The 27,272-nt window shown below is 42.5% G+C and overlaps 1 protein-coding gene and 2 long non-coding RNA genes across 5 annotated transcripts in view; 1 reads left to right on the forward strand and 2 right to left on the reverse strand.

The window, feature by feature from the left end:
* The window catches only part of LOC141982697 (uncharacterized), a 37,974-nt gene extending 30,106 nt beyond the window's left edge, over positions 1–7,868 (reverse strand). Inside the window, exons 1-2 of the long non-coding RNA XR_012638180.1 lie at positions 7,761–7,868; positions 6,951–7,097 (exon numbers count right to left, since the gene is read on the reverse strand). This is a non-coding gene — a long non-coding RNA (uncharacterized LOC141982697). The remainder of the gene's footprint in view (positions 1–6,950; positions 7,098–7,760) is intronic.
* CDH12 (cadherin 12) overlaps positions 1–27,272 on the forward strand; it is an 822,829-nt gene that overhangs the window by 740,107 nt on the left and 55,450 nt on the right. For all 3 annotated transcript variants that reach the window (XM_074944993.1, XM_074944992.1, XM_074944994.1), the window contains one exon: positions 1,966–2,133. In XM_074944993.1, the coding sequence (XP_074801094.1) occupies positions 1,966–2,133 (168 nt within the window). The remainder of the gene's footprint in view (positions 1–1,965; positions 2,134–27,272) is intronic.
* LOC141982698 (uncharacterized) lies at positions 14,556–16,762 on the reverse strand. Its single transcript, XR_012638181.1, has 3 exons — positions 16,532–16,762; positions 15,562–15,650; positions 14,556–14,607 (listed from the first exon to the last, which is right to left on the reverse strand). It is a non-coding gene; the product is annotated as an uncharacterized LOC141982698 (long non-coding RNA).

Raw genomic sequence — 27,272 nt, forward strand, 5'->3', positions numbered from 1 at the left:
CGTGTTCATGAAATATTCTCTGCTTGTTTCATTGAGTGCTGAACACATCAATTTTATTTATTTAACTATTATTATTTTGCTCTCTTCTACTAGTATAACAAGGGGAAAAATTGATTTCCATCGTTGTTTACTCCTTGGACTTGAGTATAAGAAATATGTTGTAAAACATTTCAGGAGGTAAAATCATGGAAAGGGGAAGAGGTTTCAGTGGAAGCCTGACAGTGTTGTCCCAATTTACAAAAGGACTTTTGCCACTAAAAAAACCCCAAAGATTTAAAATACTTCCCTTTCTGTTTTCAGTCTCCAATGACTCCCATTTTTAATGATGCTAGTAGGGCTTTTTAGTATTTTATTCACTTTTTAAATATGTATTTTCAGTTATTTTTATAATCCTGGAGCTTTAAACTCTACCGTGAAAAGTGGAGCCTTTTGAATAGCATTGAGTTTTTGAAAAGAAAAGTATCACAACCCTTGTTTCAAAACTATGTACACATGTGCTTAATTGTTTCAGAAGTTAGTTATTATTTAGTGCCCTAACTGCCATACTGAGGAAAAAGGCAGTACATTATTTTCAATAATTGTTCCTATTATCATCAATGTTGCAAATGAAAGAAATCTTCATCCTTATACAATCAATTTTATTAGGAATTTTTGATCAGTTGAACCAGTGGTGAATCGAAGCCAAAGTTATTTTTAGACTCCTAGCAAGTGTTATAAACTAATTGATTCCATTCTTACTGGTTGACACACGAGTTAATTGCCAAAGAAATAACAAGCATCCCAAGAGAGATTTTTTTCTTATCATTCTGCGTACATTGTAACAAAAGGGAAAAAGACAGATTTTAAAACCAACCAGCCTAATGTTCATAGATAATAATTTCTGAAATAATAATAATCCCTCTCCAACTGGCTTATTTTGTAACCACACAGGCTGTCTGCATTAAACTGCCTGCATTGAACCATTTCTGAGAAATATTGTTTAATTATATTGCATTATACAGTGTTGGCTTATGACAAGGTAATATACCTTTTCCCATGAATTTGGTCACAGGAGCCTACATTTTTAACATAAAAACGTTATTACATCAATGTTTATATAAAACCTTTATAATTATTATAAAAATGTTTAACATAACAGAAAGAATGCTACAGAAGGTATAGTTAGATGCCAACTGTTCAGAGTCACTCAAGATTAAAACACAATTGATTAATGACTAATTTTGTGTTTGCAACTGCAGGTAGGATATTTACCATACTCTATTCAAAAAGTGCCTGAGCATTTTCGGCAATGGCTGTAGCAGGTGAACAGCGATACTTTTGTGACCAAACCCCACTTCTTGTACAGAAGGATGTTATCTTGACCAATGGAACCTCACTACATTGGTGGTGATAGTGGATATTTTGTTTCAAATGCAGGAGAGACAGTCTGAGAAGTAGTGATGACAGAGACAGTCTGAGAAGTAGTGAGGACTACTCACCACTTTCTACCTTTTTTTTTTTTTGGTCCACACTTCCCCCCTTCTTCTCCCACTCATGTCTCTGTGCTTTTAGCCACACTGCCCCTTATGACTTTTCCATTCACTCTCTTCTCATTCACATCCCTAGGGAAAATACACTTGTCAGTCTTAATCCACCATCCGAAAAAACAAACAAACCCACATTTTGGATGGTGGATTAAAGTGGGGCGGGGGAGACAGCCCCTGAAATACTACTGTGTAATCAAGTTTCCTTCTGGTCACCCACTGAAATCAATGTGAGTCTCTCTATGAGAGCTGCTGACTGCTGGGCTCTTTTAGAAATCTGAGCACTTCATTCAGGTATCTAAATGGTAACTGCCAGTTGATGAACTCTTTGCGGAATCTGACCATCAGCGTACATAGGAAAGAATATTATTCTGTAAACAAAACCTTTGCCAAGGCTTTGTTTTATATATATTGTGTTTCTCTTTTCTTTTTTCCCTCCAAGGTGTAATAAGAACAGCTTTGCCAAACATGGACAGAGAGGTCAAAGAACAATATCAAGTCCTCATCCAAGCCAAGGATATGGGAGGACAGCTGGGAGGATTAGCTGGAACTACCACTGTAAACATAACTCTCACCGATGTCAATGACAACCCACCCAGATTTCCCAAGAGTATGTTTTATTTTACATACACTAATTTCAAAAGGAGTGTAGTTTATAACATCAGTGTGAAGACTCCCTTACAGAATTTCTTGGGTTGGAGGCCAGACAGAAGGGAACCCTAATGCATGATGGAAAATTATGGACTGGATCTTTGCTAAGACAAGAACTGTTTTAAAGAACACAAGGTCCAATCTTGCAAGTTGCCAAACATCCAATGGGAAATGAGGGTATGCAGCATTTTGCAAGATCAGGCCCATAGCTGGTAGCAGTTATATTTTTTTATAACATCAGTTCGGGACATATATTTTATTCCAGGGAAAGGTGATGTTACTCTTCAAATGTCTCCTGATTATAAATGTTTTACATTCGAGGGTGGGTCACACATTCCTGGCCCATTTATTAAAGGTATAAGCTGGCATTGTTCAAAGAAACAACTCAGAAGCAATATTTGGTAGAAGTACTACTAGTCAGAATAATTGTTGTCATTAGCAGGTGCAACACTGTTGTGCCATCTGGGCCTATCGAGGTTAAGTCTGTACTGGAAAATATTCATAGAATCGGAATAGAGATCATGTACTAAAGATCTTTATATAAATTAGTTGAAATCAGGCTTTTCAGAAATGTACTCGTTTAAAAAGGTTGTTTGATAGGGTGGTGATTTTCAGAAGCACGTGCAGATCTTTTTGAAGACTATTGGAGTTGTGAGTGCTCATGAAGTCTGAAAATCGAGCTTGTAAACTTGGGTAGTCATGCCAAAATATTAGGGTGGGATTCACAAACGTATTTAGGCACCTAACTCTTACTGGTTTCAATGGGAGTTAGGAATTTAAATACCTTGGTGAATCCCACCCTTAGTTGCTAAATGACAGTCAACAAGACAAACTTCTATTATTAGATTAGAATATTTGAATGAACAATTTAGTGATGGCACAGGAGTCTTGTTTTTGCCACTATTTATATGGTTCTACCTTGTTTTGATTACATTCCTACGTGGTTTTGATTACATTCCTACATTCCTTACATTCCACACTGTAATTGCAGTACATATAACTGGCTCTTTGGTGACAGAGGCTTCAGATTACACCTATGTCTTTGTGAGACTATTGTTTTCTTTCCAACATTTATTCTTCCCACCTTCCGGAATGGAATTCACTGCATTTCTGGAGAGAGTCAAGAACCTCCCTTAGAATATCAAACAGAGATTTCCAGTGTGGCAAGGTTCACAAAGCCCTTCTTCCAGCAGATTTTCAGTTGTACCTTTTACTCTCTCTGCTACTGTGGGCTTTAATCAGCCCCCGAAATTACTTTATGTGACCATCTGTCTTAATAGACTGAAACATTTCAAAGTGCAAAGGAACAAAATATACTTTTAAACAAAAATAGAGACACCAGGAGATTATTTTTTACACTTCCAAAAAGACAGCTTTAAAGGTCTTATTTCATGTATGTCTGTAGTGATGACTTTTTAGTCTAGTCAAGGCTTTATGCAGTGGTTAAAATATCAACAGATCAAGTTTCTGCTCTTCTCTGCATACTGAGAGTTGTAAACCTTTTCTCTCTTATTATATCAAATGTCAGAAGTCAATTAATAGCTATAGCTCTTGATGAAACAGACGGGAATAATATCTGAGGTGCACAGTGTGTAATGGAAGTAACATACATTTAGTATGGCCAAAGGCTAAAATGTGAGAGAATGATATTGGGTATTCCTTTCAGTAAGGACTTGCATAATCAGGGGTAACCATGTCACTGAAACAGTCTTTATTGGGTGTGTCACAGAGGGAACAGGTTTAGCTTAATGAAAAGTAATGACTACGGCTTTTTCAGAACAGTAATAGCAAAAGCGCTGCTTAATGGGGACTCTCCCATTGGCATAATAGCTATGGCCTCTCACAGAGGTGGATTAGCATCAGTGTGCACTTTTCACATCCCTGAATGATGTAGTTTTACCAGAGTAATTTTGTAGTGTGGACCTGCCCTCAATCTGGACACCCACTTGAGATGTGCGATTCACAAAGTACTTAGGTGCATCACTCCTATTGAAATCAATGAGTTAGGCACCTAGGTACCTTTGTGAATCCCACCCTGGCTTGTCACAATTAATGCGTTTCTAGTGCATATTTTTTGTTTGGTGTTAAGCCTCCATATTAGGCCCAGGCGGGCCAGGCCCTGAATGCCTTCATCTATTTCAATAGGAACTGAGAGATAGAAGGTGAGTGACATAGTATCTTTTATTGGACCAACTTCTGTTGGTGAAAGAGACAAGATTTTGAGTTCCACAGAGCTCTTCAAGTCTGGCAAAGGTAATCAGAATGTCACAACTAAATACAAGCTGGAATAGATTAGTAAACATAAGGAGTTAACACATTGCAAGAAACCATTCAAGATGAAGTGGGCAATTAACACCTTTGCTGTCATAGGTAGGACAAAGGAGGGTTAGTGCGTTACAGATTGTTGTAATGAGACACAAAACTAATGTCTTTATGGAGTCCATGACCCAGGGCAATTGAGGCATTTGGCATCTCACCAAAGTTGCTCAGGACCATACAAAATTGGGTCCATTAATAGGGCAACTACTCTTGTTGCCAAAGATACTGCACACCACATTATCCTACAGAATGAGAAACTATTCATTACAATAGAATAAGGTTTAGGCTTATTTTCTGAATTCAGTTAGGACTTTTTTTCCCCAACAAAAGTGAGATAGCATATATTATTAATAGTAGGAAGGAACTATATGCTGATAAATAATGGATTTTAAGCTTGCCAAAAAAATTTCAAGCACACACCACTTTTCTTTCACTGAGGCTCCTTTAAAGAGCTAGGTGGGTTTAGACAGGATAGCAGATTCTAGAGATGAAAGATTATTGACTGTCTTGCTGAACATTTTTATTTAGGAAATACGCTTTTGAAAGTATTCAACAGAGAAGTTCCTTCTTGTGTATTTTTAAGTAATGAAGGTGGACCAGTGAGAAAACAGGAAAACCTTGAAGCATTATAAATCTGTGATTGAGCTGTTTGTTCTGCAGGTAACTCTTGACCCACATTTTGTAAAGCAAGATAACCTGCTTCCATGGACTTTCATATAACTGGAAGGATGAATGGTTTTAAAGTTTTCATTAGTAGGAATATGTTTCCATAGGGGTTTCACATGTCTATTATGACTAACTCTTCTGATTATGCTGCCATTCTAAATTACGGAGCATGATTCCTAGATAAAGACAGAATACATTTGTAAACACGGAGACCATCTTCTCATATCCAAAGGTCCTTTATATTACCAAAGAGGCGAGGGAGTGAAAATGTGGTCTGTAGAATAATGCTGATGTCAGGAACAATGTAATCAAGAATGTGCGGTAATACATCTTCGGGGAAAGAAAGGAGACTTTGGATGGAGAAGACTGGGGGTATGTCCAGGCTTAAAAATGGTACGGTTGCACAGCTGAGCCTCTGTAGCGCTTCAGCATAGACACTACCTATGTCAATTGGAGGGGTTCTCTCGTCAGTGTAGGTAATCCACCTACCTGAGATGTGGTAGCTTAGTTGATGGGGATTAAGGTTGTTTTAACTACACTGCTCAAGGGTGACTATTTTTCATACCCCTGAGAGAAGTAGTTATGTTGACCTAATTTTCTAGTGTAGGCTGGGCCTGGGTGAAAGCAATTCACATTCAGATGTGTTTCAGCTAACGGGTATTCTCACTCTTCAGCTAGTAATGCATAGGGAGAACTGTTTAAGTAAAAAGACAATTCAGCACATTCTTTCATGAAGCTAATGTACTAAGCCTTAACATGCTGGTGTCAGACTATTCTCAGCTAGCCTCCAGGATGATTGTGGCTGGCTTCCAATTGTTAAAATAAGCTTCAGAAGAAGTTGATGGGATGCATTTACTTCAACATTTAAATGACAAAAGCTGTATAATTAGCTGGTATAAATTATACATTATGGAATCAAACCAATTAAGTGAAGTGGTTAATTCATATTTTGCAATGTTGTTGTGCTTCAGCTGCCCTGCCTCTTTCTTCTGCTCAATGATGACAGAGTGAATGTGAAAGCAATTCAGAGAAATAAAATAGTATTTATAGAACAATAAATGCTCATAGAAACAGTCTGGTTCAAGGAAACACTCTTTTTTGTTATTTTAATAAGATAAATATCCTTTTAGAAGATAACATCCCCCACCCCATACAGAAAAATAATCAGTCAATATTTTAAAAGTATATTATTTTCATTCCAATGCTAGCAAACACGAGACCACCATAAAATGTCTCTCTTGGAGGTCAGATTAGTTATTTCTTTAAATCCTGACACCCTCTTAATTCACCTTTTACTGAAAAAAACCCTATTCAGATAAAGAGTTTTGTCACATAATTCGCAAGTCCGTATAAAGCATTTGACTGAGCATGCTCTTGGTGCTGTAGCAGAAGGATGCACTTACTGATTTTAATGTGTATTACAAACTAACAAATTAGCATTCCCAGCACAACTTGGGATAGGTAACAACAGTATTATAGTTTTTTTCCCCATGTGTAAAATGAGACTAATTGAGACCCAGCTCAGTTATGTGATTTTTCCCAAGACTGTACAGTATGTACAACTAGAGACTAGAACCTCGGTCTCCTGCCTCAGTCCTGTGGCAAGTAAACAATGCCACATTGTCTATCAGTCAAATGCAGCACTATGATTTCACAGTTATGGATGTACCTACTTGTTTAAAAAAATAACATTTAAAAAATCCTCTAATCCAGAATATATAAATAAATAAAAGTAGCTAAATCTCTATTCAGTTTTCCATTTAAGCCAATTATTTTTAATGGAATACCCACCCTATCATAGCAGAACTTCTCCCAAGCTTCCACTGAGATCAGCTTAGTTCTTCAACAGTAGATTCAGTCTTTGCAGAAAACTCATTAGATAGTTGTTTGTCTTTGATAGTCAGCTATCAACATTGTATGTTCCTGATCATGAAGAATCTGGAAGAATGAAAAGTTCTATTTAAACTGAAGAATGCAAGGACACCTTTAAAACATAAACTGAAATAAAAAGTGAGGAATACTTTCAGAAATCTGGAGAGAGAAACTTTCAGGTAATACATCATCTCAAAATGTTTAACATTTACTGCTTTTTTTGTCTGCCATACTCTTATTGAGTTGATTTTGTTTTTAGCTCTCACAAAAATACGCAAGTCAGATGAAGCTTTCTGAAAGGCTGTTTGGAATATTGACTGAATGAAATAAAAGCCTCTGTTACAGTACTCAAACAAGATAGACTGAGCCATCAACAACATCAAAGCAGGTAAACAAACAAACAAAAAAGAATGTTCCTCGGCATTATGCAATGAATAACTATAGTATTTAGATAATTTGTCAATAGAAAAAATATAGTACTGTGGTACAGTACGCACTGTATTCCCAGAACATAAATGGCACTTATTTACCGAATAGTGGTTAGAAGATAAATATTATCTGTATCTTATAAAGATGGTGTTATTAGTCTATTCTTATTCAGTTCGTGAAATGGGGTTATTTTCCCCTACCATCAGCTTTAAGTGCTGGCTGGCCATTAACAGCAAAATGTGTAGGTTAATTTTGAAATGTTTTATCATTGCAGGAGACGGTCTTCATTAATAATCATACCTTATATCAGTTGTTTTCTGGATGAAAGGTGTATACAAAAGTGCTTCATAGAAGTTCAGCAACCTCTGGGTGGAAACATACCAGTCATTCTACCCAGCTTGCTTTCTGTGAGGAGATATGAAGATATTATTCTGGGGTATTTAGGGAGACAGAATGAAAATTACCCAAGTTAGACACATATCAGAAACCAAAGTGAATTCCCTAACTGCTGGGATATTGGCTATGCTTTGAAGCAGGAACAATAGGAACTTGAACCCAAGTCTCCTACATACCAGCTGAATGCCCAAGCCACTGGGGTGTTCTGGGATGCTTGTTGGTACATCCTCCATCTTGACCTGATCTGTGAAATGTTCTTCAAAACTGATACATTTACTCAAAAAATTCAGGGTGCTGACAAAATGGCATTTCTCAGTGGAAAAAAGCGTAATGCAAGTTTTGTTTTTGTTTTTTTTCAACCAGTTCTACTGAGCACTTTTGAAAATCTGGCCACTTATTTATTTGTCTACATGAGAACTAAGCAGTTATGGAAATCTGGCTCCAAATATATTGTGTCAGGTCACATCTCAAAGAAAGCCACAGGAGAAGACCAGAGGGCAGAAAAACACTGCAAGGGATCCCTTCAGAGTTTTCCATTGAATTCTCTCCAAATTGTTATTTGTTCTTTGAGTGATTGCACATGTCCATTCCACTGTAGGTATGTGCCTGACAAGTGCACAGTTGTCAGAGAACTTTTTCCCTTCAGTAGTACCTGTTGGGATAGCTCAAGTGCCTTCTGCCACTGGACACCTTCCCCGAACTCCTCAGTTCCTTCTTACCACCAGTGATTGTTGTTGGAGTGCTTCCCATCTTGCTATTGCAAGTTTTCCCTGCACTCTTTGCTTATAGATTATTTGTTCTCACAGTAGCTAGTTAGGTAGAATGTATAGTGAATATTAGATTTCAGATTTTGGACCAAATTTGAATCTTGGTGCTGGGACTGAAGCCATGCCTCACTCTGGGGCTTAAGTCCTACCAATTGTTTGACAGCTGATGTCAGTCAGCAACTCACAGCTCAGCTGCCTAGAAAGTTTGGGGGAGTCCCACATCAGTGACAAGTTGTAAAGGATTTCAGCCTTGCTCTAAAAAAGATAGAGCAGTGAGATTTAAGTGTCTCCTTATGGAGGCAGCATTTCGCCCTCCATCAGAGCCATCAGGTTCAAAGCATACTCCCTTTGGCACTGCATTGTATGGCTCCAGTACGGAAGAAAAGATGTGGATCTTCCAAGGAGTCAGTCGCCCATTTAGCAAGATCATTGGTACCAAGGCCATCTAGCAGTAAAGAGTCGGGGAGAGACTCTTGAAGAGAAACGTACACCAGAGCATGCCTCTTCTAGGAAGGGGGGGGGCAGAATCCGTGACTCCAGAACCTGTGCCAGGGCATTGAGGCCGACACTTGAAATTCCTATGCAAAGACATCAAACTCAAAACCCAATTCTGGGTCCTGACAACAATTGAAGCATATTCAGCTGCTGGAGGATGACTCAAATTTTTGGTACCAGTGTCCCCATTGGAGGAGGAAGGGTTTCAGCCAATACCAGTGGCTGTGTTTCCTACACCAGCGCCTCACCAGCATATGGTATCAATACCCTCTACACTTCTGGTATCAAAGAGGATGGTAAAATCCAGAGGCAAACCATCGTTAATATCCCTGGTACTGCCAACCCCAGGCTCAGCTCTCTCCTGTCCACATAGGATCTGCTCCACTATTATCACATTACTCTGAGTCATCTCCTTTGGACTTGGAGATGAGGTCTTGTGTGTTCCATGTGAGATGGGATGTATACCCTCCATCACAGCCTTGGGGTCAGTCCCAGGAGTGGGCATATCTCAATATCGCCCAGTTTCAACCTGCCATGTCATCAGTGGGACATTCTTAACCGATTCCAGAGTGGGCCAGGCCTTCGTGCAGCCAACGAGCACCATTGGGGTCTTTGAGACAATCCAAGCAGCAGCTATGGCGCAGATCAAATAATGATACACATTGTCGAGGAGTGCCCACTAACCAAATTCAAATGTGGCCTCTGAGAGCTCCATTTGACCACTAAAGACACTATTGCTTGGCTCAGTGAATATGCAAACACTAGATAGATAAATAAGAGGCAATGGTCTGCACAAGCATGGGACCCACCACCACCATGTCAGTGGCCGTTGTGGACACTGTGGAGTGACCCTCCCCGTGCTAGAACTTCCCCTCACCTGCTTGAGTTGACTTCCTTGAGGATGTACCAAGATCATCAGCACCACAGACAACATTATCTGATGCCCACTACTGAGCAGCTGGAGTTGTTCAGACAGCTCGTCCACTGCAAGAAAGAGACCAAATACTGCCTCAACATCTTGGTGTGTCTTCATCCAGATGAGACTGTAGAGATGGTGAGTGATTCACTGCCACCAGAGGATTACAAGTCTCACCAAAAGCTGCCTAAAAGGGTGGCCTCAGTGTTACACATTCGGGTGGAAGAGATCTGCAAGAAATCCCACATGCTAATGGGCATATTAGTTTCAACAGGGCCCTCCAGTGTAGCACTTCTGATTAATGAAGCAATTCTGGAGCTGATCAATACACCCTGGCAGATTCCTCCTTCCTACAGCAAAATGGTCAGAGAGGAGATACTATGTCACTTCCAAGGGTTTTCATCACCTCTGTTCTCACCATCCCCCAGGCTCTTTGGTGGTGGCAGCAGCTAACAAGCAGGAGAGGCAGGGGTGCCAAGCATCGATACTGAAGGGGAAGGAGTCAAAGAGATTGCACTTGTTTGGTTGTAAACTTTATTCAGCGGGAGGGCTGCAACTTAGAATTGCTAACCAGCAAACTCTTACTCATTATGACTCCACTTTGTGTGAAAACATAATGAAGTTTAAAGACAGGTTACTGGAGGTCTCTGGCAGGAATTTAGTGTGATGGTGGAAGAGGGCTAGCTAGTGGTTAGGACAGTTTGGACATGGCAGACTCAGGAGCTCAATCCATGTTGTCTGCCATATCTATGGGGAGATGTTCGTAGCTGTAGTCTTCCAATCTCACTTCTGAAGTACAGCAGACCATCCAAGATCTGTCCTTTAAAGGTCCCTCCTTTCTGGAAAAGATGGATGATTGGCTACTAGCCTGTAAGATATCAGAACTTTATACCTTGGTCTATACTTCATTGAGAAAAAGGGGCAGGAATGATAGGAGGTGACCACCTCCCATCTCTTCCTCCTCTGCAACAAAAGGTTCCTCTCAAACAGCAGCCCAGACTAAACATGTTTGTCAAGGGAAATATACCAATTCCTACAGGCCCATCTGTTCCTACCCAAATGTTCTCCACTTGTCTATCTCAGTTCCTCTGTGCTTGGACTCACATCACATTGGATCAATGGATCGTAACCGCAGTGGATCTGGGATAGGCCCTATGTTTGTTTCTCTCTTCCCTTCCCATCCCCTTCCGTGTCCCTCTTCAGGGACCACTCTCATGATACCATTCTTCAGTGGTCGGTCCAATCTTGTCTTCTAGAGAGAGTGTAATAGTTGTTTTGGAGGGCTGGGTGGCATCGTGATCAGAGCACTTTGCTCTCAGCCCTTGCATGATTGAGGAGTCTCAGTTTTTAAGTCCAGGGGCATATTGAGACCCAGGCCCTCCCTCTCCATTATGTCCCAGCTGAGGGTCCTGTGTACATCAACACCTGAACAGCAGGGACTCCCATCAAGGAGTCAGAATCTGCTGCCCTGGGCTACTCCCTACCAGTATTTTCAGTTTGGGGTGTGGCCCCTCCATGGGTGCTGGAACAATTTTTATAGTGGGGGTGCTAATGATGGAAACCATGTATTTGGTGTTTGATATTACTTCTTCAAGCTAGGGGGTGTGGCAACACCCCTATTTCCAGCACTATGGGGTCTCTCTAGTCCAGATTTCTGGGCGGCTTGCTTCCTGTAGGGTAGCTTGGGTGCCAATCTTGGGTGGCACCTTGTCATGGTCCCAGGCTCCTTCAGGTGGGGCAGCCACCAGTTGGTGCGGACAAGCCCCACAATGTCTCTGGAATTCACTTATTCACTTTCCTGCAGTGCCGGAGGTTTCTTTACAGTCTCCCTTGGCTGGGGAGACAGTGCTTGCTCCCAAATGGCTGTCCTGGCTGGCAGGCTAGTAATCCTTTCCCTCAGGTATGGGGACAGCTAGCTCCTGCTTCTTTGCCAGTCAGCCCTGAACTGGGCCAGGCTCTCTTCTTTTCTCCCCCCACTCCAGGCTTGGCATTGGCTGCAGATATAACAGGGCAGGGCGAGCTGGGCCCAAAGGCTCTCTTTAACCACTGCTGTGCTGACTGGCAGTTTCTCTACTTCATCACAGGGCACCATAGGGATCTTTGGGGGAAGGGGTTTTATTCTCACTATTTCCTTATTCCCAAACTAAAAGGTGGTATCAGGACTATTTTATATTTGATAGTTTAATAAATATCTGAAGAAAATAAAATTATTCCTTTCCTAGAACGAGGGGACTGCCCTCAACTTAAAAGACACTTACTTTCATATAGTGATGTGTCCAGAGCACTGGAAGTTTCTCAGATTTATTATGAATGGAAACCACTACCAATTCACAGTACTTCCATTTGGTCTGTCAGAAGCCCCTTACATTTTCACAAACTGCATGGTGGTGGTAGGGGCATATCTTCAGCAGCTGGAGAGCCACATGTTCCCCTTCCTGTTTGACTGTCTGGTCAGAGGCCAGTCCAACTCTCAGGTATTGTCTATCATGATCATTGTCCAGTCCATCTTCAATGTATTTCGGCTATTACTCAGTTGAACAACTCAAAGAATAGAATTTATTGGAGCACTCCTGGAGCCTATGCAATCCAAAGCATTCCTGTCTCAGTCAGCATTCCAAACACTCCAGGGCCTGGCCATGGAACGAAAAGCACATCCCGTTACCACAGTGCACAGTTGCCTCAGACTCCTGGGGCACATGGAGCAGGTACCTATCTAGCACAACACGCCAGACTACACCTCAGAAGGCTTTGGGGGATAGCAAGCGTCTGTGCATGTTCCCAGTTGACATAATCTAGATAGACTGGTTCACATACCAAAGGTAAATTTTGTCCTCTCTAGGCTAGTGGAAGACCCTCATAAAGTCTATACCAGAGTTCCCTTCATTTTCCTGCAGCCAATACTTACGTTAGTCACAGATGCCTTGTCATTGGGTTGGGGGGCACTTGTGAGAGCCCTGAAAACTCAGGTTTATAATCTTCCCAGGATCTGAGGACTCCCAGATATCAGGAAGTCACATGCTATCCATCTAGTCTGTTCAGCCTTTTGTCCATCATGAGTGCTGGGGGTGTTGCAACACCCCCTGGCTTGAAGTAGTAATAACAATCCAAATATGTCTTCAGCACCCCCAAAATAAAAATTGTTCCAGCACCACTGCTGTATTGTGGGGAAAAAATCTGCTAGTGTTAAGGGACAACACAGCAACTATGTGCTATATAAATAGATAGGAAGGAGCACATTCATTGCAACTGTGCAAGGAGGCAGTTCTACTATGAGTTCTGCATACCCAATTACATTCACCTGAAAGCTGCTTACCTCCCAGGAAAGCAGAACACATTGGGTGGTCATCTGAGCAGATCTTTCTCCACTCACCATGAAAGGTCACTACGTCCCGACATGGCCAAATCTATCTTTCAGCTGCGGGGGACTCCCCAAGAGGACACATTTTGCAACATAGGCCAACAGAAAACATGATCGGTTCTGCCCCGGGGAGTGGTGGGGGAGGCGTGTCACAACGCAGCTTCATTGACTGACGCTTTCCTGCTACAGTGCAAGAACTCCCTGCTGTATGCCTTTCCTTTGATACTGTTCATTGTCTAGACTAAGACTCTGGGCAATCTGGACCATGCTTGCCTCATATAAATAGTACCAGCCTGGCCTTGGCAACACTGATCATTTGGTCAGTGAGACCTCCTCTGCCTTTCATGTTGGACCCAGATATGATTTCTCAGGACCATGGCCATCTGCTCCATCCCAACTTGCAAGCCCTCTGTGACAGGTCCCCCCTTCGGGGTGCCATCTAGAACTGGGATACCTCTGAGCCCACCTGACCCACCAGCCAGGGTTCCCTTTCCACCCTGTAATGCTGTGACAAGCTGAAGACACGTTCCAGGTCTCACACTTTCACCAACACACAGGTAGGGACACACCCAGCTGCAGCTACACACAGATGCTGAGATCAGCTCTGCATGAGAAGGCTCAGCTAAGGCACCTCCCAGTTGCTAAGGCACACACCCCTCTCTGCAGGGTAAACACAAAATTATACCATCTTGCGCTGCACAGAGAACTGTACAGCGTAAGCTCATGAAATTTGCTCCCTTCCTCAATATGGAGGAAGATATGCAACAGCTTTTTGCCCCCAAATTATGATTTCCACACACTGGTTTTAGACAAAACAAATGGAAATTAATTAACTTAAAAAGGATAGATTTTAAGTGGTTATAAGTGATATCAAACAGATCAAAGAAGATTACCTTAATAAATAAACAAATCCTAAAACTGAGCTTAACACACTAGATAGGTAGATATGAATTAGCAAATTCTCACCCTGATTGATAAACAGGCTGGCAGGTTCTTAAGGCACAAACTGCCTTTCCTTTTCAGCTTGACTATACCAGGTTTTCATACACAGGTTAGAAATCCCTTAGCCTGGGACCATCACTTCTCCTTGTTCAGTCTTTATTCCTCAGGTGTTTCTAGGTGTGTTTTTTGTAGGGAGAGTGAGGGCCCATCATTATGTCACTGTCCCCCTTTTATATCTTCTTTCCACTTGCTGGAAAGCTCTTTTTCTGTGACCTGGGTCAAAAAGTTCACATTATGTAGTGCAGTCTCTGAGAGGTTTCTATTGTACACAGTTCCTGGGGTAATTCTTGTGCCTGTGTGCATTTCCTCAATACGCCATTAACATTGTTTGGCCTTTTTTACTGTTGTACCTCAAAGTCTGCTTGTGGGTGTTTTCAATCTCCCAACATGTTTCAGTAACACATACGTAGCCTAACTTCACATACAACGATAGCACATACAATCCAATGGGATATGAATGTACAGCAGAAGAAGACTTTTCGAATGATACCTCACAAGCTAAGTTCTGTCTAAGCTGCTGGCCATGCAGCTGCGCAGCAGTTCTATTAAGGGCCGCACCTCTGGGCAGAGGCGCCCCTCCCCAGCCCAGCCCTGCCGGAGCTGCTGTGGCTGTGGAGAGGCATCTCTTCCCCTTCCCCAGCCTGCCCCAGCCCCAGCCCATCCCCGCCGTAGCTGCCATGGCCATGCGTAGGTGTCCCAGCAGCTGCGCTGAGTGAGGGCTGCGGGGAGTCCTCTCTCCTCACAGAAGCCCCGGGGCAGCCTGCATCCCAAACGCCTCATCCCCGCCCCCACCCCAGAGCCCTCACCCTCAGCAAGAGCCCTCATCCCCTTACGCCACAACCCTCTGCCCCAGTCCTCAGCCCCCTCCCACACTCCGAGTCCCTCATCCCCAGCCCCACCACACATCACCTCCATATCGGTGCACATAACAAAATTAATTCCGCACATGGATGTAAAAAATTAGAGGGAACACTGCTCACAAGGCATACTTTGTACAAAACATATCCTAATTACATGACAGTGGTGAATACTGGGGTCCCAGGGTGTCACACCTTCCACTTGACATCATGGATGCCTCATGGCTAACATTTTTGGAAAGGGTGTACTCTAAAAGCATTCAGGAAGTGCTTCTGGAATAACAGAAACCCTTCAACAAAGCATACTTACCTGGCCAAATGGAAACATTTTTTTCTAGCTGGTCTCAACAAAAACGTGCCTTTCTAGTGCAAGCTTCCATCAACCACGTTTTGGACTATCTGTTGCAGGTAAAACATCAAGGTCTGACAGTTAGTTCTATTAAAGTACATTTGGCAGCTATCTCAGCTTTCCACCCTTCCACCCTTTTTCCCCCAATCCCATAGCTATCAGATTTTTAAAAGTGTTAGACTTGTTATACCCACAGATGCAAAACCTGTTTCTCCATGTGATCTCAGCCTGGAACTAGCAAAATTAATGGGGCCACCATTTGAATCTCTTGCTGCTTGCTCCCCACTGCACCTCTCAGTATTTGAAGTGGGTGAGTTGAGAGCTTTGGTCTCAGACCCTCCTTCTACAGTTTCCATAATGATAATGTTTACCTCTTCCCTCACCCAACATTCTTGACAAAGATGGCTTCTAGTTTCCACATTAACGAGGCAATGTATTTGCCATCTTTCTTCCTGGATATTCACACACATTCACTGCCTGTGAGACGAGCTTTAGTCTTCTACTTGGACCACACCAGGTCTTTTTTAGACCCTCCTCTCAGTTATTTGTCGCGGTTGGGGCAGGGTGAAAGGCCATCCAGTTTCTACTCAGAAGGTTTCCTCCTGGATTTCTTGCATTTGAGCTACAGTTAATTCATGTCATGTTACCTAGAGTGCTGGTCCATTCAACTCGAGCACAAGCAGCTTTAGCATCTTTCCTGGAACAAGTATCTATTTGATATATTTGCCAAGCTGTGACTTGGTCATCAGTTTACACTTTTGCTGTTCATTATTCCATTTCACATCAATTCAGGAACACTGCCAGTCTTGGATGGGTTGTTCTACAATTGCTGTTCAGATAGATTACGAGCCCACCCCCACGGTAATCTACTTGAGAGTCACCTACAGTGGAATGAATATGTTCAGTCACTGAAGAAAAAACAGCTACCTACCTTTCCTTGATCGTTGTTCTTTGAGATGTGTTGCTCATGTCCAATCCATGACCTTCAGTCCTTCCCTTCTGGTCAGAAGGAACAGAGGGGGATGATGAGTGCAGCTCCATCCTCTCACACCTGCATGTGGTGGCATGCAACAGCAAAGGGTATTGAAGCCGCCCCGACAGGTACCACTGATGGAAACATTTCTCCAACAACTGTACACCTACAGAGGAATGGATATCTGCAACACACCTCAAAGAACGACAGTAAAGTAGGTAACTTTTTTTTCCTCTTTCAGTGACTTACACAGCAAGTTTGTACAGTATACAAAAGGTGATGGTCAATATTTTCAAAGGAAGGTATTTAGGCACCTAAATAGGTGCTTTGACTTTCAAAAGGGTTGAGCCCCTACAGCTTTCATTGGCTTCGGTGGGAGTTGCAGAAACTCACCTTTTAGGCACACCATCCCAAATTTTGATGTTATTTTTCTGAATACATCTCACTTTTAAAGTGAAAATCTGCAGAGAAAATTAGCCTAAAGAAACTGCATACAGAAAAGTCATAACTTAAGCAGGGTGAACTACATTTTGTATTTGTAATCACATATATACGGATAATTGCATCTAGATACATCTTAAATCTTATTTTCTGTTTCAGACCCTGTGCACACAGTTTGCTGAAAAGAAGTGGACATTTCTCCATAGCAGAAACTGACTGTAGAATTGTGCGTAATGGGGATGTGCAAGTTATGGTTCCATAATAAACATTCTTGTGAGCAATACAAGTGTGGGATATTAAGAGTTGATGGTTAATAAAATGTTGTTATTTGAGGTTCTGCAGTGGTGGAGAAAGTATGAAAAGTGCTTCCACAAGATGTTAAGAAGCAATGTATTGAAATATTAATCAGAGCATCACAAACTCCATGTCCTCTCCCAGACAATATATTTTTATCACTTTGGTGGTCTCATAAACCATTCTGTTTAAATTCTATAGAAGGGATAAACAAAATTGTTGTATTTTCCCCCCCTGGTAGTATAGTGGACTCACCAGCAGCAAAGCTGATTCAAAAATGCCAATTTTTTCTTGTAAATCTTTGGAACAAGGTTGGTTACTTTTGAGCATTATCCTTTTTGTGTCTATGAAGCACCATACATCTTTATGGGGCTTTATAAATATTATAGAAATATTGAAATAGAAATGTTTGGTTAAAATCTTCAGAATTAATATAAAACAAATCTAACCATATTGTTCCCATTTTATGCTTAACATCCATATGCATGTTTCAGAATCTCTGGTGTAAACTATGTGAATGGAAGACATCATTATGTTTTCCCAGTACTAGTACCAGGAATAGCTACTTAAACAATATTATCACAACTGATTAAAAAATGTGAATTATGTAAGTGCCAAGTAATTATCTTATTTTACCTTTCACATTTGTCAGTACAACAACAAATTATATTAGACTATAGGCAAGTAACCATCATACACTGACCATCTTTCTTGGACTCTCCTTAAATCAGGCAAATAGCACCTCAGAAAACTTGCCCAAACATCTCCGAAGCCATTCTGGGTTGAATAATTGAGATGTCTTGGTGGGTTAAGCTAACAAAAAGCACAATATTTGTTTTTGTTTTATTTTTCGAGGGATGGTTCTCTTTTCAATGAGGTTGCTTTTGAACATTAGCTTTTCAAGGTTCATAATAAATTGAAAATTCTGCCAAACAAATACACAACCTCCCTCCCACAACAACAAATGAGATCTTGACCAAACAGAAAGCTACAGTAGGAATTATTTCTTGTAGGTTGTCTATTACATGACATTAATAGTGAGCAAACAGTGCTTTAGATGTTACTTTTTAAAAGAAAAACTAAAATAAATATAGCTAAAGAAACAGCAGGAAAGGATAATTTTATACACATAAAAGCACTTTTGTGGATGACTAAAGCTTTGTTAATGAGATTTATATCCATTTTGCTGAAAGACAGTATGGATCCTGCCCCTGTTGTTAGTGACTTGGCTATAATACCATCTAATGGCTGTTTGCTGGTCTTTGTGAAGTGAAATGGTGATCTCAGGCCATTGTTCTTATCATAGGTGACAACTTTTCTGGCAGGCATACCACGGGTTGACTGGACATAAAGGCTCTGATCCAAATCCAGACTAGAAATCAGTGGAGACACATCCACTAACTCCAGGTATAGAAAAATATTTGTGAGGAAAACCAAAACACATCAGAACTTACCTAGTTTCGGGCCTCAGAAAGTGAAGCTTAACCCAACTGAGCCAAAAGTGTTGCACACCTGGACTGAGTTTCAGTCAAACATCACTGTTCTCTCCTCACTCACACAACCCTGCCCCTCTCCTGAAAACATCTGGGATCCCATCCCTTGCTTTTGAAGTGTTCTGGGTGGGATGTAGCAGGTGGTTGTATTCCCATTCCTCACCTTGGCCTTGTCAGTGTCTTTGGGGGCCAGCCAAGATTCTTCATTAGTCTTTAGGCCTAAGATCTTCAGTGGTAACAAAGTTGCTCCTACCCTCCCCCCTTTTTTCCATGAACTCTGCAAATACCTCCTCAGTCTGCCATTCTCCTGCATACTCACAACATAGTATAAGAACTGGGTAGGTTGTCAATTTGTGCTATTGACAGCTGTAGTGTAGAAAACCATTTTGCCTCTCTTTTGTGCCTGCAGCCCGAGACACTCCTGAAGTCCTTGCATCGTAACTAGAGAATCACTGGTTTGGGAAGCAGTTTCTGGCTATGTACTTCTGAGTTTCAGGCAAACTCAGCTGAGATTGACAGTTTATATAGACCTGAGATTAGATACACTAACTTTGATTTGCAAGGTCCACCAGCATTGAATCTAATGGATCTCACAACAATCTTACAAGTTTCAGCCAGGATAGGGTTGAAGGATGTTGATAGGGTGCTGTGGGGATGTCTGGACTCTCACTGGCCTTACTACACATGGCTTGTACTGTGGTTAAATCATACCACTTCATGGCTATACTTGGCTAAATGTGACCAAATGGAGAAATAGCTAAAGACTGACCCAGAGCTGATTGAGAACAGAAACAGATTGATCTGATGTACCTCTGGTAGTTCCTCATAATCACCTGCCCTTTACAAAAGTCAGCACCTATCTCTGATTACATGTACCAAGTCTTATACAAAAGCATTTCTTGCTAAATCTGTATCTTTAGCCACTTTACAGAACAGGCATGTGCTGAATTTCTGCACTGCCGCTCTCCTCACAAGACCCAGCCATTCACCTCTCCCCAGGGGTGAAAGTAAAATACAGCTCTTACCGGTACGGGTCCCACTCTTTCTCCTCCGGAAGGGGCGGAGCTTCAGGCGGAAGGGGCGGGGCCAGAGGTGGAAGTAAGTTACATTTCTTACCTGTACAGTCCAAACACAAGCAACCCACCTCTCCTACATACTTCATGGATCCCTCCCATTGCGTGACTTAGCTATAGAAAATAAAGCTACTATTACTACTACCAGTACTGTCAGTAATAAAACTTTACTATTGGAATAAGCCTGAAAACTCACTGTCACATTTTTCTCCTTGTCCTCCCTCCTCCTCCTCCAGCCAGGCTGCCGATGGGGCTAGGCTCCCCGTTCCCCCGATCCCCGCACTCAGCAGGGGCTGCAGGGGCTCCCCTCTAGCTTGGAGCAGGGAGCAGGGGGACTGGCTGAGGGAGAAGCCTCCCCAGGTAGCCTGCCGCCTGCATAGGAACAGTTTAAATTTAGCTGTTCATGCCGTGGTCTGAACCGTGGATTCGGGGCTATTTCTGGCTTCCTTGTTAATTTCACTCATTGGTGTGCCCCCTGCACACTTTTATGTGCCTGGGAGGGAGAATAAACAATCCTTGATATCTGACTTGCTAGATCTAATAGCTAGATCTAAATCTACTCTTATTCCAGGTATGTTCCAAATGTATATGTCCAGTATGGATGGATCTCTCAGAAAAGATAGCTCTTCAGTGTAGGAATCGGACCAACAGCCCCCCAGGGGCAAGATGCCATTAAGCAGCACACGTTAAGCAGAAGTTCCTGAGGTATTAGCTTCAAGGGTCCAGGGGGCACACCAGTGGGTGGCTATTAGTAGGGGAAGACCGGGATGAATGAAGGACAACTAGAATAGCTGCCATGAAATATGCAAGATACTTAGAGAAAGTTTTGTCAATTTCAGCCTCCCCACTCTGCAGGACACCGACACCCACAAAACAAAAAGAGATCTGAGCCCCTATGTCCTAAGGACATTTCAGGTGTTTAATTCAATATATAAAGAGAGTGGAATGAAAACTACTATTTCTTTCAAAGGAGGACAATAATTTCCCTGAATATCCAGTTTTCCCCTCCAGTCCTTTGTGGTTTTGTCTATGGGGCTATTTGCTTTCCCTGTGAATCTTTAGATGTTTTACCAAAATTGCTTTGCCCAAAATAAACCCCGATCATCAGAACACATCGTCGCACCATGTTCTCCATGTTTTTTTTTTTTTAAACACTACCATTTCAAAGAGGATCTGCAAGCAGTTTGGGCATCACAACCATAATCCACTGCTGGGGAGGGAATGGGATAGATTTGAACTTGGAAATGGTTCCTGATTTTGGTTGTATTTTTTGTGTATTATATTATTGAAGATCGCCTCATCCAGGGGGCAGAAAACTGCCCAGGCTTTGGTACCCTCGCCCCAACAACCTTGAGTGAAATTAACAAGGAAGCCAGAAATAGCCCCTAATTCCACGGTTCAGACCACCGAGTGAACAGCTAAATTTAAACTGTTCCTATGCAGACAGCAGGCATCCTGGGGAGGCTTCTCCCTCAGCCAGTCCCCCTGCTCCCTGCTCCAAGCTAGAGGGGAGCCGTTGCAGCCCCTGCTGAGTGCGGGGGTCAGGGAAGCACTGAGGCTAGCAGCGTTGGGTAGCCTGGCTGGAGGAGGAGGGAGGAGAGAAACCAATGTGACAGTGAGTTTTCCCCTTCCACTGGCTTTTACTACCTCTGGATTTAAGCTGTGCAGCCAAATGCCCCGTCTTGGTCTCACACAACCCCCTCTCCCCTGCTCCCAGCAACAACCCTGAGTGAAATTAACAAGGAAGCCAGAAATAGCCCCGAATCCGCGGTCTGAACCAGGGAGTGAACAGTTAAATTTAAACTGTTCTTATGCAGGCAGCAGGCTACCTGGGGAGGCTTCTCGCTCAGCCAGCCCTCCTGTTCCCTGCTCCAAGCTAGAGGGGAGCCCCTGCAGCCCCTGCTGAGTGCGGGGGTCGGGGAATGTGGAGCCTAGCCCCATCAGCAGCCTGGCTGGAGGAGGAGAGGGAGAGAAACAACAAACAAATGTGACAGTGAGTTTTCCCTTTCCAAGCTTTTATTAGCTTTTAGCTGAACTTTTTGTTCTGCAGCCAAAAGAGGTGAAAGTAAGCCGGTACTGAATGCTCCACTTATTTGCCAGTACACTACTGCATCTTTTTTTACCGGTACTCCGGACTGGACCGGCTTACTTTCACCTCTGCCTCTCCCCACCCCCACTGCTACTGGTAAAAAGCCCAGGAAATCAGATTGCTCAGAAATCAGCATGTTTCTCTTGTCAGTCCCTATTCTCCATGGCCCTGGGAGACTGCCCATTTGTGACAAATGCTTTTGCAGTGTAACTAGTTTCTGCATAAGCTTGTTTGTCTTGCTTGTCCCATGTTTCATTTTGGCTCCGGAGGACCACAGAAGGTCTCCAGAGTGTTAGGGAATAGGCAGAACAGACTGCTAATCCAGGTTGATTTCAATATAGTTGTGCAGTGAATACATGCAGGACTGTATACAGGCAGAACCGAAAATAACAATTTACCAAAAGAAAGGTGTCACAGCAAATCCATTACAGTGGAACATTATAGAGAGACCAGATCTCTCTCTGAATGGTCATTCTAGTTTTTTTCACAAGAAGTCCTTATTATCCAATATTAATTCACAATTTTTCTTTACAAAGAAGAAAAAAATTGAGAAAAAATGGAAGTTTTGTTTTCATAAGTTATACTCTGTCGATGTTTTTTTTCCTGTGTTGGCAGAAATCTACATTATTTGTATTCATTGTTATTACTTTAGAAGTATGTTCTCAAGGTAGTACCATTAAGCGCTTCCACATGCTACGAAGGAACTGTTATGGGAGCATGATGGAAGCGTAGTTACATAGTACATTTGCAGGGATCTGACTCTGGTAGAGTTGAAGATCGCTTCAGATTTCAAATTAATCTGAATGACCCTAGCTTTACTGCGGTTATACTTCTGGAACTGATAAAATGCCAGGTCACTGAAAATAAACGGATTTAGCCTAAACAATCTGAAATGAGTATGTAGAGTTTCTTTGGCTCTATATAAGTCCCATGCACTTTACAACCAGGCACAATATTTGATCGAGAAATGTTTTGTTCTTAATGAATCTGGGTGCTTTTCAGCTCACTAAGAATATATCTACTCGGGAAAGAGGGAGGAAATTCAGTCTCTTGTGTTCCTTTGCTTTATGGTTGTTAAAATTGTGGCTGTACAGAGCAATGCTGCAACAATGATTTTTGTGATATTCCCCATAAATATTTGGGGAAAACTCAGGTAACAGAGTTAAAGCTGAGTGGGGGGCGCAATAAATAAAACCCTGTTGGTCGATGTCAAGTTTCCCTTTTCTTTTAGCAATACCTGTCCACATGGAGCTCAAATCTCATTAACTAATAATAAGATTTGTGATTGTACCTCCTGTACATTACTTGAAAAAAATTTACTCCTGAATCTAAATCAGTGAGGTACCACTAAGAAATAGCTGAGCCAAGTCTGACTTGACATTTCTTGTTATTTGCCTCATTATTTTTTTCCTGCTGAAAAACAGAGCTCAGCATGTTACGTCAAAAGGGGAAAAAATAGGGGAAACGTATCGGAGCAACCTTTTACGACTTCGTTAATGCAACCAAATGGGGATGCTGACCCAACTAATTTTTTACACTTGGGGATTCTCTCTTAATCACGAAAGCCAGCCTGTGTCCTCACACCCATGCCTCCTGAAAGGAAGGGAGAAGGCAGGCAGTGCGTAATTACACAGTACCCCCTCAAGTAGGCCAGCAAATAATGTATCTACCACAATACAGATATGAATAATTACTGGTGTGTTCCTAACTCACAAGAGAGAAAAGGTTTGTTCCTAATCTAGTAGCGCTGGTGGACTCCCTTGAGAATGTTTCTCTTTGCAAAATTTTGCAAAGCTGAAGAAGTTGACACCAAGTGTACTGTGCATTTAAAAACCAATAAGGAGGTGGCTCTCCTGCAGGGAGCCCTCCAGCTTCTCTCAATGCTGTGAATGTCTCCTAGCCTGCCTTTAGGTGGGCTATGAATTGACCCAGCCCTTTCCAGTCAAGAGTGACTGAACTACTGCCTTGGGGAAGTGTTCCATAGGCCTCTATCATATGTAGTCAAAGCTGCCTAGGTTGGTCCCTTTCTTTTTTTACTTAAAGGTTTGTAGGTTTGGTCTGATTTATCTGTATATGTAAAGAGCCATACGCAAAACATTGATAAGCCAAAAGAAAAACAGTGGGAGAGTTGCAAGAGGGTGATCCAGCGCAACTAGACTCCAGCAACTTCCCAGTTCTGTTGAGTGTCAGGGTAGTGATAAAGTGAACCAGAGTAATATGGGTCTGCTGAACTGAACTCCTAAAGTTGCAAATTAGTTTCAGCAGACATATTGTAGTATCATGCTATGATTGAATCTTAGTGCCACCAACTCAAAAGAGCTCTGAGACCCTATTCTTAATGCATAGAGAGGCGCTTGGCTTCACTAAAATGTATTAACACTAGGATCCCTGCCTCTCCAGCACTCTCCTGGACCGAGAACCATGCAGGGGAACCCTCCACCATAGCCTCAGGCTAGAAGCAATGCCCCAGCCATGCATCTATGGGGAAAAATTGCAGAGAGGAGCCACCCAGAGACTGCAACTGGTAGGATCACAGGCAGCCAGAACAGGGACCTTTAGACATTATTCAGAGAACTTTCAACAGTTTTAAGTGGTCTTTATCTGTGCTGATTGGCTGTTTGCTCCAACCTTCTTCCTTCCCCTCCCCAATGGTCTCTCTACACCTGAGCTTCACTCCTTACCTTCCCCTCTTCTCCCCTGACCATTCCCTCACCCTTCTCTTCCCTCTCCTTTTCCTTTTCCTTTAGCTGGTCTCCCTCCTAACTTAACTCCTCCCCCCCAAAAATCATTTCACTAACATGATATTTGTCACCCTCTCATAGTTCACTCTCTGTGTTATACCCCGTCCACCACTCTGGGTTTGGATGGTATGTATAGATTGTACGTTCCTCAGGGCAGGGGCCATCTACTACTTTGTGTTTGTGCAGTGCCTGCTATAGCTATAGTGGCCCTTAGGCTGTGGCCATTTTCATGCTTCAAGCACTATCATAAAAAAACACAAAAGCCAAAACTTCTTTTGGTTTTGTTGAAAGGTCAGAAATAATAATAATGCCGCAGACAAGCTAAAGCTTAATGTTATAGACATATGTCTTCCTCTTCAGTCAAGCAGCAATACCTCAAGTTAAGCCTCATTGTCCTGATTACTGGCCTACTCCTGCTGAAATCAATGTCCAAACTCCCATTGCTTTCAAGGGAAGCAGGATTAGGCCATTTGTTAGGGTGGAATTAATGCATTCAGAAGCCCTTTTATGAAAGGTATAGTAATTAAGATTTTTGGCCTCCGTGCCAAGCCACCTTTTTATGTGAGAGCAAAATTTGCATAGGCATACACAAGTGGGTGTGATTATGAATGACTATTGAAGTTTGATTCATGGTTGTCTGGTTTTTCAAATGAAAAACAAAATAAAAAACCCTGGTGTGTACAATTGGAGCTTTATAAGTCTGGCCTTAACATTTTAGAAAGAACACTCTCTGGGGGCTAATATTTTGATACCTGAAAGCTGTGTGTGTGTTGCACTAGAAATTGCATAATTTATTGGTAGAGCTGATTTTTAGCAAAAATCCCAGAGCAGTCACAGTAAGTTGAGTAAGAGTCATACATGTGCTGGGACTTCTGCCTGATTTTGATAAGGAATGTCCTCCTCCTCATCTCACCATGGGGGCACCAACCACACTACTCAGCACTCTCCGCTCCTGGCACCACAACCCTAATCTCAGCCCGGACATGATGGTAGGGGACAATTGGTGAGTCACTCCTACCTCCTGTGGGGCTGGGCACAGGTCTTCGCTCCAGACATTGTAATCTAACAGGAGTGTGGGCTCAGATTTGATCTGCCCCTCATCCCTCCCTGTCATGACAGAGGGAGGCCTGACCAAACCTGAGTGGTGGTGTGACCTGGTGCATCAAGTCACAATGCCCAGAGTGGGAAGCTAGGCTGAGCATCATGGGACAGGGGCCGAAAAGCATATGTTACTATGCGGTGAGTCATGGACAGAAAAAAATGACATGGACAAATAGAAAAAAAAATCATACTATCTGACTTTTTTTTCCCACTGTAACAAATCTGCTGCCCTATTTATTGAATACGGTACTCCACTGGTATTTAAGGTGACAGGGTTAAATCTTAGTACTGCTATATTTTTCCATTAGCCATCATTGTGAAATGGATGGATAAACTCTACCCAGTTTTCCAAACAAAACAAAATTTAGAGATGTTACAACATTATATTAAAGATTCTGCCAGGTGTTGGCAGAAGTAAAAGACTCCAGGTTCTATTTTCTAAAGTGTCTTAACAGTAATCCCAGCCTCAGTCCTTCTTTGGCCATTGGGAGTGGCTGATGTCTTTTAGCCACTGCCCTCCTCCCTAGCTCCCCATTCATGGTTAGCTGCCCTGGGTTGGAGAAGTTCAAGGATTCTGGTAGGTCAGTGCTATGGGGCTGGTTAGAGGCCCAACTGACTAACTCAGCTGGGAATGATTTCTATTTTAATTGCTAGGTAGGGAGGCCCACCCCAGAACCACTTTGGTATGCTGCTGCTTTCTCCGAGGTTTCAGACCAAGCTGCCTATCTCTGCTGCCGCTCCACACCATCCATCCCTCAAAGGGGCCACCAACACTCTGAGCCATCTGTCGCCACAGAACAATTGCTGCTGCTGCTGCCACTTGGCACCATTTACTGCCACTGCTGCCCTGTACTATCTGTTGCCACCATGCTGCCGCTACTGCCTTGAAGTTGCCACCAGTGTCTGCACACTCCGCAAATACAGCAGGCTTGGCTCAGCTCTTAAAGAGACATCATTGAGATCTAGGACTTTGACAGAGCCCTTACCACTAGACAGGCTCTCCCAAAAGCAGACAACAGTCTTTTTCCTCTCTCTGTGTCTCTTCTTCTGCTCTATCCAGGCTCCCTGACCCAATAGTGCCTGACAGCAGTGTCAGTTAGGGTGGGCCCAGGCATATTTAATGTCAATGTCTTGGCCTTGCATTTCCCAACTATGTCAATTCCATTTGGTTATCCCCCATAGTCAAAATGTAACTGAATTTTAACCACAATGCCCCAAACCATCACAAAACTGAAATGTAAAAGGAGGCCTGGCCCTTTCCGTCTACTCGCTTTGCTCTCCAACTGATGCCAGCTCTCCAGCTCCCTGGCCAGTGAAGTCCCAGCTCTTAAGTACCTCTGGGACACTCCCATTTCACCAACAGATGCTTACAGTGATGTCCTTTCAGTCTAAGTCTTCAGGCCACAGGGCTTGCATTAATTAAAACATCTTCAATAGACTATGTAGTAATGCTCATAAACATGCACT

The sequence above is a fragment of the Natator depressus genome, chromosome 2, assembly GCF_965152275.1.
Source record: "Natator depressus isolate rNatDep1 chromosome 2, rNatDep2.hap1, whole genome shotgun sequence".
NCBI classification, from domain to species: Eukaryota; Metazoa; Chordata; order Testudines; family Cheloniidae; genus Natator; species Natator depressus.